Source organism: Corvus brachyrhynchos, unplaced genomic scaffold, assembly GCF_000691975.1.
Source record: "Corvus brachyrhynchos isolate BGI_N302 unplaced genomic scaffold, ASM69197v1 scaffold68, whole genome shotgun sequence".
In the NCBI taxonomy this organism is placed as follows: domain Eukaryota; kingdom Metazoa; phylum Chordata; class Aves; order Passeriformes; family Corvidae; genus Corvus; species Corvus brachyrhynchos.
The window spans coordinates 1,071,373-1,084,002 of NW_008240039.1; the positions used below are offsets into that span (position 1 = coordinate 1,071,373).

The following is a 12,630-nucleotide window of genomic DNA, read 5'->3' on the forward strand; positions in this document are numbered from 1 at the left end:
TTGGTGTGAGTGGGGGACCCTTTCCTGTTTCCTGCCAGCCATTACGTGCTGCCAGCACAAAACCAGTTCTTTCTTAACAGTCCTTTCTGAGGCTCAAAAATGGATTTTCCTCCCAGCCAGTGTCATTCAATTATCACCTCAGGAAATGCACAGATATAACTGATGATCCCTTTCAAACATCCTGCGGTTTTCCACTCCTCCCATCCTTCATTTCCCTGCCTGCTCCAGTCATTAGATGTAACATTGCCCATGTATATTTTATAGGGTGACCCTGACGGCTGTCGCTTTGAGGATGTGCAGAGATAATAAGATTGTGCATGTAATGAAGGGCAGATAAATAGAAAAATGTTTACAGGATGGAGTGTGGTAGTTGGAAGTGCTTTATGGCTTCATGGCTCGCTTCTCCCTGACACACCCCCACAGGAACCACGGGTACCTTGGCTTTAGAGAGTGAAAATGGGATGTGTTTTAGGCTCTGGGAAAGGTGTCCTCGGGATGTAGCCAGCAGCAGGGAAACAGGGTTTTGTTCCACAACCTGAACTCCAGCAATAGGCAATCAAGAAACTTAATTATTGAGCTGGTGCAAAAAGAAAATGCAGTTAAAGGGCTAATTGGCACCTCCATTGAGAAAATCCTGTTCTGGGTATTGTGCTGCTAAATTCTCATTGTCACAGTATTGATGGAGAGGTGGAAGTGGAGTGGGAAAGACACGATCCAGTGCAGACAATGCCCTGAAAGCTTTCCTCAATAACTGGCATTAATTTGTCTGGGTATTTATCCCACTCTCCTTTTGTCCTGGTGTGTGAGTTCAGATACTGAGAGCTTGCCCTTAACAGGAGGCTGGCAGGGAGAGATGCTGCCTGGGCTGGCTGTGAACCCCAGGACTTCGACGTGGGCTGTAAAACAGAAAAGAACTGCTGCCTCAAGGAAACAGCACCTTGGGCATTTCAGCTCTGTTCCTCAGAACCACGCTGTGCCTCATTCGCCTGGCCCTGTGTGTGTGCTCAAGGGTGAGAGCATCCCAGCAGTGCTGCAGCTGGGCAGAGGCTGAGAGGTGTGTGCAGGGTAAAGTTCAATTATTGGAGGTAAAAGTGGTCGAGCAAAACAGGATTTCTAACCCCAGAAATGCTGATAATGCAAGTTGCAAAGGGAAAGCTGAGTAGAAAATAAATACTCAACAAATGTATATAAGGGATTGAGGTCCTTAACTCCCCTGTTTTGGTAACCCCAGCGTTGCTGCAGCCCCAGAGATGCCTCTGGGATGTACCTGGTGACCCTGGCAGTGCTGCCAGGCCTGGGGAGCCACCACTGCCACTGCTGAAGCCAGGCTCTAATAATTAATAATGGATGCAGCCAACAGTGTGTGAGTTCCTGTGGGGATTGGGAACTCTGTTGATTAACAAAGAGGAGTCTCTGGAGGAAGAAGCCTTAATTACAAAAGCTTTCTTTTCGTTCTGGCCCCAAGTACAGCTGCAGAGAGGGGCGGCATCTTTTAACTGGAGCTGAGCCTTAAAACAATGCCCCAGTGCGCTGTGCATTTGTTTTGCAGAACTGTTAAAGCTGGTGCTTAAATCCCTAAAAATGGGGGAAAAAAAGAATTGTTTGCATAGAGCCGATAGCGAGGGTAAATTCCATAAAATGTTAATTATCTTATTTCCTGCCAGTTTGTGCAACCTTAATTACAAACACTGGAAAAGATGAACAAATGAACTACATGAAAGTGGTGAGTTAGATGTGGCACGGAGAGATATTACTGGTGTTTTTACAGGATAATTCAGATTTCTCTGTGGCTTGCTAAAGCCATGCAGTCAGGAGGAGGGAGTGAAACAGGGATACCCAGCTGTAAGAAAGAGCAGCTTGTGTTGAGGGCAAAAGGAAAGTGAATGTTGAACACTCAGCCAGTCCTGTGCTTAATAAGGATGGATAAGCCTGTCCAGTAGGCCTGGGTTGGAATTATGAAGGAATTTCAGAGGCTGTCAGTGTTGGAGCTGCTCACAGAGCTGGAGGTTAATCGGCACAATTGTCCTTCCCACTCAGGATTGATCTCAGCCAATTTATAAATCTTCTGTCTCTTTGTTTCCCCACACCATAAAACTTCAAAAGCATGTGCCGAGACTTAATTTGTAAAACTTCATTGACTTTGTCATCAAATGGAAGATGCTGTACAGTGGTCGAGTGTTGCTGTGTTACTGCAGATAAAGTTTGTTTTGAAGGAGAGATTATTTACATCCAGCTCATGTATTCCTTTCCTTTTTTTTCCCTTGACTTTGCAGTCCCTGCACTGACTCTCTTCTCTAATAGTGATATTACTCACTCATTATGTGGAAGAATTAGTAGGAGTTGAGAAGGGCAAATCTATTCTCCTGGGGCAATTACAGCAGTGACCTGTGTGTTTAGGTAACATGCACACTGAAATTACTGTAGTCTCTTCACTGCTTGAGGAACTCGGGAGTGAAATCTTCAGGTTCCAAGCTTATTTTAGCACTGCCCAGTTCTCTCAGGACCTGTGGCAGCTCTTCAGACAAAATCTTACATTTGCAGGAGAGAGAAGCTCCCTCTTTCCCCGGTGTTTGAGGGGCTAAGCAGGGTACCAGTACTCATTTAGCAAAAACAATTAGAAAGCATAAAGCTGTATCTGATTGGAGGTTTTTTCCACAACAAAATGAAATGCAGAAGATGCAGATGGAGCCTCGGCTGGGTTCCCAGGAAATTCTGTGACTGTTCCTGTGTTGGGAGTAAATTGACAGCATAAAACCCAAGGAGTCAGCCTGGGTTTGCTACACACCTGCCTCCTCTTTGGATTCCCACTTGCCCAGCCTGTTTGCCAGGAGTTTCAAATAAAAAAATGAAAACAGGGAGCTTAACCTTGCTGCATGCAGAGCAAGGAAACAGTGGGGGGCAGCCAATCTCCCAAAACCAGAGGTGGAGTTATAGCAGGGGCCATGGAGACGGCTGTGCTGCCATCCAGGAGATAACAAGTGGCCAGGGGAGCTGCAAGGTAAAATGCCTTTTACTTCTAAAATCTGCCAGAGAGCTGAGACCTGCAGGGGATTCCTTAGAGAGCATCCACGATTTTTAATGGGTTTTTTTGTAGTGTTAAGTAAAATATTGCTTGATTTTTAAAAGCCTCTCTTAAAATCTCAGTAATGTGTTGGAATATGCAGGATTCCTGTGCACCCAAGGTGGACATTAATCAGTGCTACTGAACAAGCTGCTGAGACTTACTGCTTAATTAGAGCATGTGCAAACCTATTTGTCATGGTTGGCAGAGACACTGAGCCCGAGCTTCGCTCTGTAAAAGTGGCCAAGTTCAACTCCTGGAGCTGCACACAGCTGCTCCTCTCGGCCCTGCTGCGTGTTTTCAGTCCTTCAGCTTGTTTGGACCAAGGCAGGAGTTCCACGTTTTCTCTCCCTGAGTGTGGATTCATAAGAAGAACCAGAACCACAGAATCATTAAGGCTGGAAAAGCCCTCCAAGATCATTGAGTGCAAGCTTTAACCTAGCCACAGGCACCCCTGACCCGTGTCCCCAAGTGCCACATGCACCTGTTTTGGGAACACCTGCAGGGATGGTGGTTCCACCCCTGCTCTGAGCAGCCCCTTCTGTTTGCAGCTTTGGGGTGTGAGATGTGTGATGGGAGGGATGGATATTTTCAGTTTTGTCTCCTTAGAGTGCATGGCAATATCCTGGGTTATTCTGTAAAGCTTTAGGAGCCAGACTGACCCACTGGTCAGTACTGGTGGTGTGTTCCACACACTCCCATGATCCAAACCCGTGTTCCTGACCCTGCTCTGGAGCAGATGCTGTGACCCAGCCTGTGCCAGGGGATCCAGTGGAGGAGGGAAGCACCGGAGACTGTTTTTACTGCAGGACTTTACAGCAGCATTAGCTAAATTGAGTTGACTTAATAAAATCTTGAAGCGTTCCAGAAAGATTGTGAATTCATTAAGGCCACAGCTGGACAATCTGTTCCCCTCTGCACTGCCATGGCTGGTTACAGGCATTGAGGAGTGCTGTCATTTACCTTTTCTCTTTCATTACTGTAAAGCTATTCCCCTCCCCCATGTTTTTTTTTTTCTCTGGCAGAGCTCGGCTCTGGGGAAATTAAACAGCAATTATTGTGTTTGCTCACTGTGTTATACCCTAACAGATACTTGAAGGGAAGTTGATGTGTGTGTGTGATTGGCTTCCACAGGAGCTGTGCTGCTGCAGGGCTGTCAGAACCTTCCCGTCCAGGGATGCACACCCAGCCTTAATCCTTTGTTTACCCAAGGCAAGACTAAACACAAACACGGGGCACAGCTTGGGCTGTGGATTTTACATTTGAAAACTACTGATAAGAAGGAGGAAACAGGGCATGCTGAGGGCATGGGGGTGGAGGGGCTGCTCTGGTGGGGGTGATGTGGCTGAGGGAAGGGTTGAGCTGGAAGAACGCACAGGGGAGAGTGGTGGGTGAAAATAGTGGGAGAGGTGCCCCATGGCAAGGACAGTCCCCTGCTCGTGCAGCAGGGCTGGCTTGGGCAGGGTGAGGGCTGGGAGCACTCCAGGTGTCAGCTCGGAATTGCAGAGAAACCTCCCCGCTGTGGGCTCCTGCAAGAGGGATCTGAGCCACATCTTCCTCTGCAAAAATAATCCCCAGAGCTGAGCTAAAAGGAGATGAAGTGTGACTTTTTTATATTCACCTACAACATGGGGTGAAATGGCCTTGGCAGGAGGAGGCAGGAGACTTGAGTCGTGAGCTCGGAATGTATTTCAGAACTGGTGAAAGCTGAGCTGGTGTTTTTAGTGAGGAACATAATCCCCTCTGCCTTGTGAAACTTGGGAATGTAGGTGTTCTCAAAGAAATGTGGCGTTAAAAGCCTGAATAATTTTGCTTTATATGTGTTTGGGACAGTTACTCAGATGTTGACATGGAAACATGGAGTTGTGTGTGCAGGAAAAAAGAGGCGGTGGTGTATCAAGTGCTATGAACAGGAAGGGAGCCATGAATCTGGAAGGGAAGGGAATCTTCTCCCCACGCCGGTGGAAAAGAAAAAGCTGGTTCTTGGTGGAGTTGGTCTGGGGGCACTCACAGCATCTTCCATGGATGCAGCACAGTACAGTCACCCTAGAGTAGAGGGCTCACCCTTCCTAATTAAGGAATAAATTACATCTCGTTAGCGGGGTGTCACTCCCCTATAAGCTGAGCCAGTCCAGTGGTGACACGAGGGATGGCTCGAGCTGCTTTAACTTGTGCTTTAGCATATGTTGTAGCAATACCCAGCCCGCACAGGACGCTCAGAGGAGAAGGACTGTGTGTGTGTTCGCAGGCTGGCAGGGCAGGGCTGGCCCCGGATGATGACCTGGTACCCACAAAAGGAGCTTTGGAGCAGCTGCCCCAGCCCTCCGCAGCCTGGCGCTGCCGGCAGCCGCAGCTCAGGGATGTGGGATGTGCTGACTTCGAGACCTTGTGGTGAGGTGAGGTGAGATCACCGGGAACAAAATGATCATTACAGGCCATTCATGTCAGAGCTTCATGCTTCTCTGTTTGCTTGCAAGCAAAACCAGCAGCTAATTTGCAAGGCAGCCTTTTGTCCCAGGGCCTTTGATCAATGCTGGCCTGTGTTAATGTTTCAGGAGGCTATTGATTTCTGCAGCAGCTTTTGTTCCTGAATTTATGTGCCCTGGCTTTCAGCAGCACGCACTGTGCATGTTTGATTAAAGCTCATTTGACTTCCTTGCAGTGAGGCTGGAAGCTGTTTTTGCTCCCTGTTTGGAGAACCAAAGCTTGCCTGACTTAGTCCTTTGTGCTGCAGCTTGTGCCACCCATGCAGCCACCAGGATGGTGGGGCTGATCCTGCCGGGCCAAACCCATCCAGCAGTTAATCCCTCGGGCAGACAGTGGCATCCTGGAGAGCCAGGTGGCTGCTGAGATCTCGCATGGAATTCTTTCAGTGGGATACCCGTGTGTAACGTGTCGTTCTGTGTGTGCTCCCCCCGACTTCTCTCTTTCTCCCAGAGTCCTTGGCTGAGTGCTGTACTTGTGCAGTCTGACCATGAATTGGAAGTACAGAATATTCTTTAGTCCTTTAATCTGTCCAGATTCCATAGCTGGGCTGAAACTGGTTGTTGAATAAATAGACTTTGACTTCATCTTTATCTGTGTGCAATTGTGACTGCACTTCTGAGTGAGTCTCGGGGGAAAAAAGCCTTATGGTCATGAGGTTGGCATTTTCTATAAATATACACCACTTCTTTTTTAAAGTTTGGTTTATGATATACTGCATGTAGAAGTTGTTAAACTTCCCTTGGGACCTGATGGCTTTGCAGTGTGTAAGTGGAGCTCTAATAGGTTCCTATTCCCTATTTTATGATGGGAGGAGAACAGATTGGTTTGTACTCTGCAGTTGCTGTGTGTCAGAGGACACATTAATTCACTGACATAAAGACATGGGATTTACTGGCTTGCTCCTTGGTGCTGACACCTCAGATTTGATACAAATGAATTTATAGGTAAAAAATGACTGGTTTCATTTGCAAGAGACTTTCTGCCTGTGCAGAGCAAAAGCCTCCCTGCAGAGCCCAGCCTGGCTCCTGGCACAGACATATCCCCAGGTGGACAAACAGTTGGGCTGGGTGGACTTTGAGCCCACTTAATGGGCTCAGGGAAATGGTATTTCTAAAGCAAACACGTGCAGGGAACAGGCAGGAGCAGAGCAGGGTGCCGGGCTCAGAACTCCCTGTTCTGCCCAGTCTGCCGTGGCTTGGCTGCTCGTCACCAGCCAGTTTCAGATTCTCTTCAGGAAACACATTTTAGATATTTTTAGTAGGGCTTTTGTCCTTCCGAATCAAGAATTGTAGGTAATGTTTTGCCCACTTGCTCCTCCTCACCAACCATCACTCTGAATAGATGTTATTTTAATGTATAATACACAGACATAGTTCAGGTCCACGGTGGGGATCAGTAGCATCATCCCAGTCTGTGGCAGCACAGATTAAAAATGGTCTGTTCTGCCTGTTGCCAGAAATCACCCTTGCGGTTGTGGTTGTGTTCTTTCTTCTGGGGTTTCTATTTTTAAATTAGGCACTGGTAAAATTCTTAAGTGTCTTAAATGTCAGCAGTTAATGTCTAGAACAACATCCTCCCTTTGTCTTTGGAGTGTTTCAGTGGAGCAGGTATTGGTTGTGGCTGTAATTGCTTGTTTGGGGCCCTGGGGAGGGTTTGGATTCAGGCAGGGTCGTAATTGGAGTTAACTCCTGCTCTGCCTGGAGCAGGGGCTGAAGGATTTCCCCACGGAGGCAGCAGGCTGAGGTTATTTGATCACATAAAACACAGTTCAAAGAAACCCTTTTTGTGGGCAATTCAGGTATGTTTGTTCTGATGTTGATTTTTTTCAAGGGGCTGGTTAGAACTTCTCCATTTTTCTCTTGCAACTTGAAAGCAACAACACCTTTTACCTTAGAGGCAGACAAGTCGCCAGGAAATGATGGGGTTTCAAAGTAAGAGAAGAGATTAAAACCACATGCTGTTCTTTGGTTCAGCATCGCATCCGCAGGTTTGAATGGCAGCTGCTCCACTTCTTGAATGTAAGCCAGATTCATTATGCTGTGAAATTATCACTCATTTCTCTAGGTGTGCTCTTTTAACTGCTTAATTAATTTAGATGTGGGTATATATATTCAAATTAAAACACGATTTAGTATGGTAGGGTTGTGTTACAGTTATAGACTTGTTGTTGAACATGTTTTTACTCAAACTTTCAGCTCCTTACACAGGAATATTGAAAAATACCTGTCTGTGGAAGGTGGGTTGACAAAATGGCAGAGTCTGTTTGGGTTGAGCCTTGTTCTCTCCGTGAACAGCAGGAGTTGTGGCAGGTTTGGGGTGGTTGTTCCCAGAGCTCAGCAGAGCTGAGGAGCAGAGGTGTCACAGGATGCTGACAGTGACACAAGGGCACCCTCTTCCGAAGCACTGGCACCGGCAGCATCCAGGTGGAGGCTGGCTGCTGGTGCTTCCCAACCTCTTTCCTTTCCTAGGGGAGGAGTGAAAAAGCTTTTATTTACTTCTTTCCCTCTTCTGCAAAAGCGAGCAAAACATAACGAGGGATTTTTGTGTGTCTTACCTAAATCATTCTTTTTTCTGGCTGAAATAAGTCACGATTCTTCCTAGAAAAATCCAAGTGTGCATACAGAGAGACAGGGGAAGGCAGAAAGCTGACGAGTCAGATTTGCATGTCCCTCTAACATGCTCCTTCTGTGTTTGCAGGGAGAACTGATCACCTTCTATTACTACTGGAAGAAAACCCCCGAGGCCGCGAGCTCGCGCGCGCACCGGCGGCACCGGCGGCAGGCCGTGTTCCGCAGGATCAAAACCCGCACCGCCTCCACCCCGGTCAACACTCCCTCCAGGCCCCCCTCCAGTGAATTCTGTGAGTGCAGGCTGAAAGCAGAGCATTTATCTTGGTTCAGATGCAGGGAGCAGCAGTGATGGAATGGTGCTGCACCTCCGAGGGGACAGCAAGGAAATGGAGTTCAGGCAGCTGCCCTCTCCCGGTCCTGCACCGTCTGCTGGAACGTGGAAGGTGGCTTTGATCACCTTTGTGCGGTCCTTAAACATAAAAGCGTCATGTAAGGATGGAAATACAGCCCTGGGATTGGATTTCCCTACTCTTTTCTTGGTGTTGTGTTATATTTTCTCCAGGCTTGTTACAGTAATAGGAAATAAAAAACACGGAAAGAAGGAAGTCCTCCATCCCTTTGGAAGGAAGTCCCTTCCATCCTTCTGGGTGACCCCTACCTTCTGCTGGACCTCAGACTGTGCTGCAGCCTTAGGGACTCTTGGAAGAGCACTGGCTTTGCCTGGAGCAGAAGTGTCTAAACCAAGAGCAATTCCCCAAACCAGTGCCTTGCTGCATTGCACAGGGTCCATATGGAGATAGAAACCTTTGTCCATATGAGAAAGGTTTGTTACTTTGTGTGAGGTTTAAGGCTTTTAAGTCTTTCTAAATCCACGTGCCTCATAAAGAAAAAGGGCTGTGGAAGGCAGAGATTGGCAGATGTAAAAATGAACGTGGGCAGGTGGAGGATGTGGTGAGCAGGCAGGACACACAGTTCTGGCCAGGGGAGAAGGGAGGGCGTAGGGAAGGCCTTGGAGCTTTTCCCTGCTGGACTGGTAGGATTTAGTGCTGATCTCTGTGTGCACAAGGAGCGAGGATCTGGACTCCACAGCTCAACCCAAGATACTCAGCTTGTGAGAGCTTGTGGCTGGGAGGACCCATCCTTATGGATCCGACTACAGGATGAGAATAAAAACCCATTTAGCAAAAGAAAGCAAGTGCTAGCCTGGGGTCGGTTCTGCAGTCAGGGTTTGAACACCTACAAGTATTAATGTAGGAATTATGGCAGTGGTAGCTATTAAATGTAACCCTGTGTTAATTTGGAGGGTAACGAGTTGCTGACAAAGGCTGATGGCAAGTACTGTGGAATCTGTAAGCTTTAATCATAAACTATAACCTGCATGTACAAAACATCCTCTTGGAGCCTTTAGAAAAACAGTATTCCTGCATCAAGGACTTCTCTTCTAATTAAAGATTTGAACAGAAGAAGCCAGAGGGCTTCCTGCTTGTGACAAATTATAGCCCTGTTACGTTGTGAATTTATAGTGGTGGGACTAGAAAAATGCTGTGCCTCTCAGAGGGGAAGTATTTACTCCTGAGGTGTTCAGAAGATAAGATACAGTTTTTGTGATGGCTGCGTATTTTCAGTGGTTTAGATGCTGCTTTTGAGCTCACAGATGTGTCATCAGATGTGTAATTTGCCACGAAGGAAGGGGACCCTTTGCATATCCTCTTCTTCTTCAAAACATGACATTTTTGCAATGTGAGTTTGCCATGGGTAAAACTTGGAGCCCTGCAGTAAGGATTGGGAAGCTGGTGTTATCCTGCAGGGCCTCTCATCCAAAAGAATCAGAGCGTGTTTTTCAAACAGGCCCATTGTACGTGAGCATTGATTCCTCCACCCACAAACACCTCTGCTGCTGGGTAACAAAATAAAAACCAAAAACTACAGGACCTGTTCATGGAATCTTGCAGAGTAGGTTTTGAATATAGAATATTTGGTTTTAAATTTGATCAGGTTCTAGAGATAAACCTCTTTTCTCTTGAAGATTGTGGGTTGGGAACACAGCCTGTTGAACTCACCGTGGATAGTATTTGAGTGGCAGCTTACCTGGAAAATGTACCATGTGCTGAATCAGACATTCCAGGAGTTGTATGCCATGGCACATTCCTGGAATCCTCCTTTAACCTGCAGAGTGATGAGGTCTGGTCTTGCTCAGTTTGAAAAATCAGAAATAATGGCCGTGCAAGGCAGGGTGGGTGTAGGGAGTCACAATCTATTTGACTTAATGGTTATTTTAGCCAAGTAGGAGGAAATAGGAAATTCTGCTGAGTGTTTATTTTCCATTTTCCTCTTTCTCTGTTGTCCTTCCCACCCTCAGTGGACCTGAGCTCGGCCAGCGAAGATGACTTTGACAGCGAGGACAGCGAGCAGGAGCTGAAGGGCTACGCCTGCCGCCACTGCTTCACCACCAGTATGTCCCAGTCCCTGCTGGCTTCCCCCCTCTGCTGCTGCCTGGGGGGCTGGGTTCAGCCAGCAGGAGCAGCTCCTGTGCTGGTACAGCTGTTCACAGCAGTGTGGGGGTGAATCAGCTAAAATATGCAGCGTTCCTAACAGAGTTAATCAGGCTTTGCCATTGCAAATTAATACTGCAGCGACAAAGGAGAGCCCTGAGGTAGACATTTATACAGGAATAAATCTGCATAATCCATAATCTATGTAATCAATTTGTGACATAATGGATCGGCGTTGGGCTGCGACTGTCACACACAAAACTTCCTTATGCTGCACCAAACCTGCTGTGCATCAGCCCTGTTCCTGTGGCTGTTCCTGAAGGTTCTCTGATGTTTGGGCATGTGCACAGATGGAAATGGGAGCCCCAGAATGGGGAAGGAAGTAAGAGGTTCAGAGCTCAGTTCTCTTGCAGAAACCACAGCTTTGGAGAACAACAGCTGCCCGTTAGCTCCCCAGTAGAGCAGATCAGGCTTCTTTCTGTGCCTCAAAACTGTAGTTTCTTAAGCAAACAACCATAGTTTGCAAATTGAACATTGAGGATGTGCACTGGAACAGGACAAAGTTTTCCAGAAACATCTCCAACTTTGTTACCCGTAGAAAAGCAGCTGCTTTTGTAGCTGTACCTTTTTTAATAATTCAGTGTGTTTGTGCTGGGGCTGGGGTACTTTGTGAGTTGCTGAGCTGTTGCTTTCCCTGCCCCAAGCCTCCAAGGACTGGCACCACGGTGGCCGAGAGAACATTTTGCTGTGCACGGATTGTCGGATTCACTTCAAGAAATACGGGGAGCTGCCGCCCATCGAGAAGCCCGTGGACCCCCCACCCTTTATGTTCAAGCCTGTGAAAGAGGAAGACGATGGACTCAGTGGGAAGCATAGCATGAGGACACGGCGGAGTCGAGGCTCGGTGGGTTTAACCGTCTTTAATGCAGAGGGGGAATGGAGCCAGACCCCTAAAGTGGCTGGTTTGCCATGGGCTGTGCCTGCTCCTGCTGCATTTGTGTGTGCCAGGGTGAGCTTTGCTGAGGCTTTCTCTGGAGAAAGGAGATGGAATGTCTCTGTAAACTGTGTTACTTCTCTGTAGTGACTGGCAGTGGACTATCAGCATAAGGGGGCACTGACAGCGCGTGACACATCCTGTGCTGGTGCGTGCCCTCCTTGCAGCTGCGTCCTGTCAGAGTTAACGCCCTTGGGAAGAGTTCTAAAAAATTAGATGCTGTTCATGTGGTCTCCTCATGTTACTGGAGTTAAAGCCTCTTCCCTACAGAGAGCTCTGTTTTGCCTTTGTGGTCGGTGTGCTCTGTCTCACTGCATTCTTGCTCGGGTGAGGCACCGGGAGCCTTCCTGGGAGCACAGCACTTGTGAGGGCTCTGACAGCAGCTCTGGGTGATTTATCTTTGAGTTGGGTTTAGCTGATAGAACACAGCAGATAGATTTCTTTCCTTGTCCTTCCCGCTCTTATCTTTCTGATCATGATGATGTGACCATTGATTCTGAGTATCTCGTGAGGCTCCACTCCTGGGGAGTGTTGGGTCCATTGCTTTTTTTGGTAGCCAGTCGTCAAAAAAACTGCCAAAATGGCAGGGAAACAGCATTAATTTTTGAAATGCACTTTACTGATCCCTTATTGCATAGGAGGAGCACAGTGGAGCTGGGGGTTTAGACCCTGGCCTTGGCTGCTTGAATGCCAACAGCTGGACTGTTTCTGATGGAACATGGGGGTCCTCCTGCCTCATGCACTCTTGTGTGTGTGCTGTGTATTGGAACATCTTCTAATGCCATTTCTAACAGACACCGCTAATTAATGTTTTTGAGTAGACGGATTATGGGTTTGCCTCCTTTCACATTTGAGTCCAGTTGAGCTTTGAAGGAAGAAGTGTAACAACGTGAAATGCTCCAGGTTTTTGCTGTCAGGCTCTTCCAGGGGTGCGTTATCTGTGCCCCTGCCAAGGCAGAGCACTCGGAGAGGCTGGGCAGTGCTGACCCGGCTGTGCTTTCCCCGCAGATGTCGACCCTACGCAGT

General features: G+C 47.7%; 1 protein-coding gene across 1 annotated transcript in view; it reads left to right on the forward strand.

Moving 5' to 3' along the window:
- RERE (arginine-glutamic acid dipeptide repeats) overlaps nt 1-12,630 on the forward strand; it is a 120,983-nt gene that overhangs the window by 97,765 nt on the left and 10,588 nt on the right. The window contains exons 12-15 of the mRNA XM_017743967.1: nt 8,246-8,408; nt 10,478-10,570; nt 11,315-11,514; nt 12,613-12,628. Of these exons, the coding sequence (XP_017599456.1) occupies nt 8,246-8,408; nt 10,478-10,570; nt 11,315-11,514; nt 12,613-12,628 (472 nt within the window). The remainder of the gene's footprint in view (nt 1-8,245; nt 8,409-10,477; nt 10,571-11,314; nt 11,515-12,612; nt 12,629-12,630) is intronic.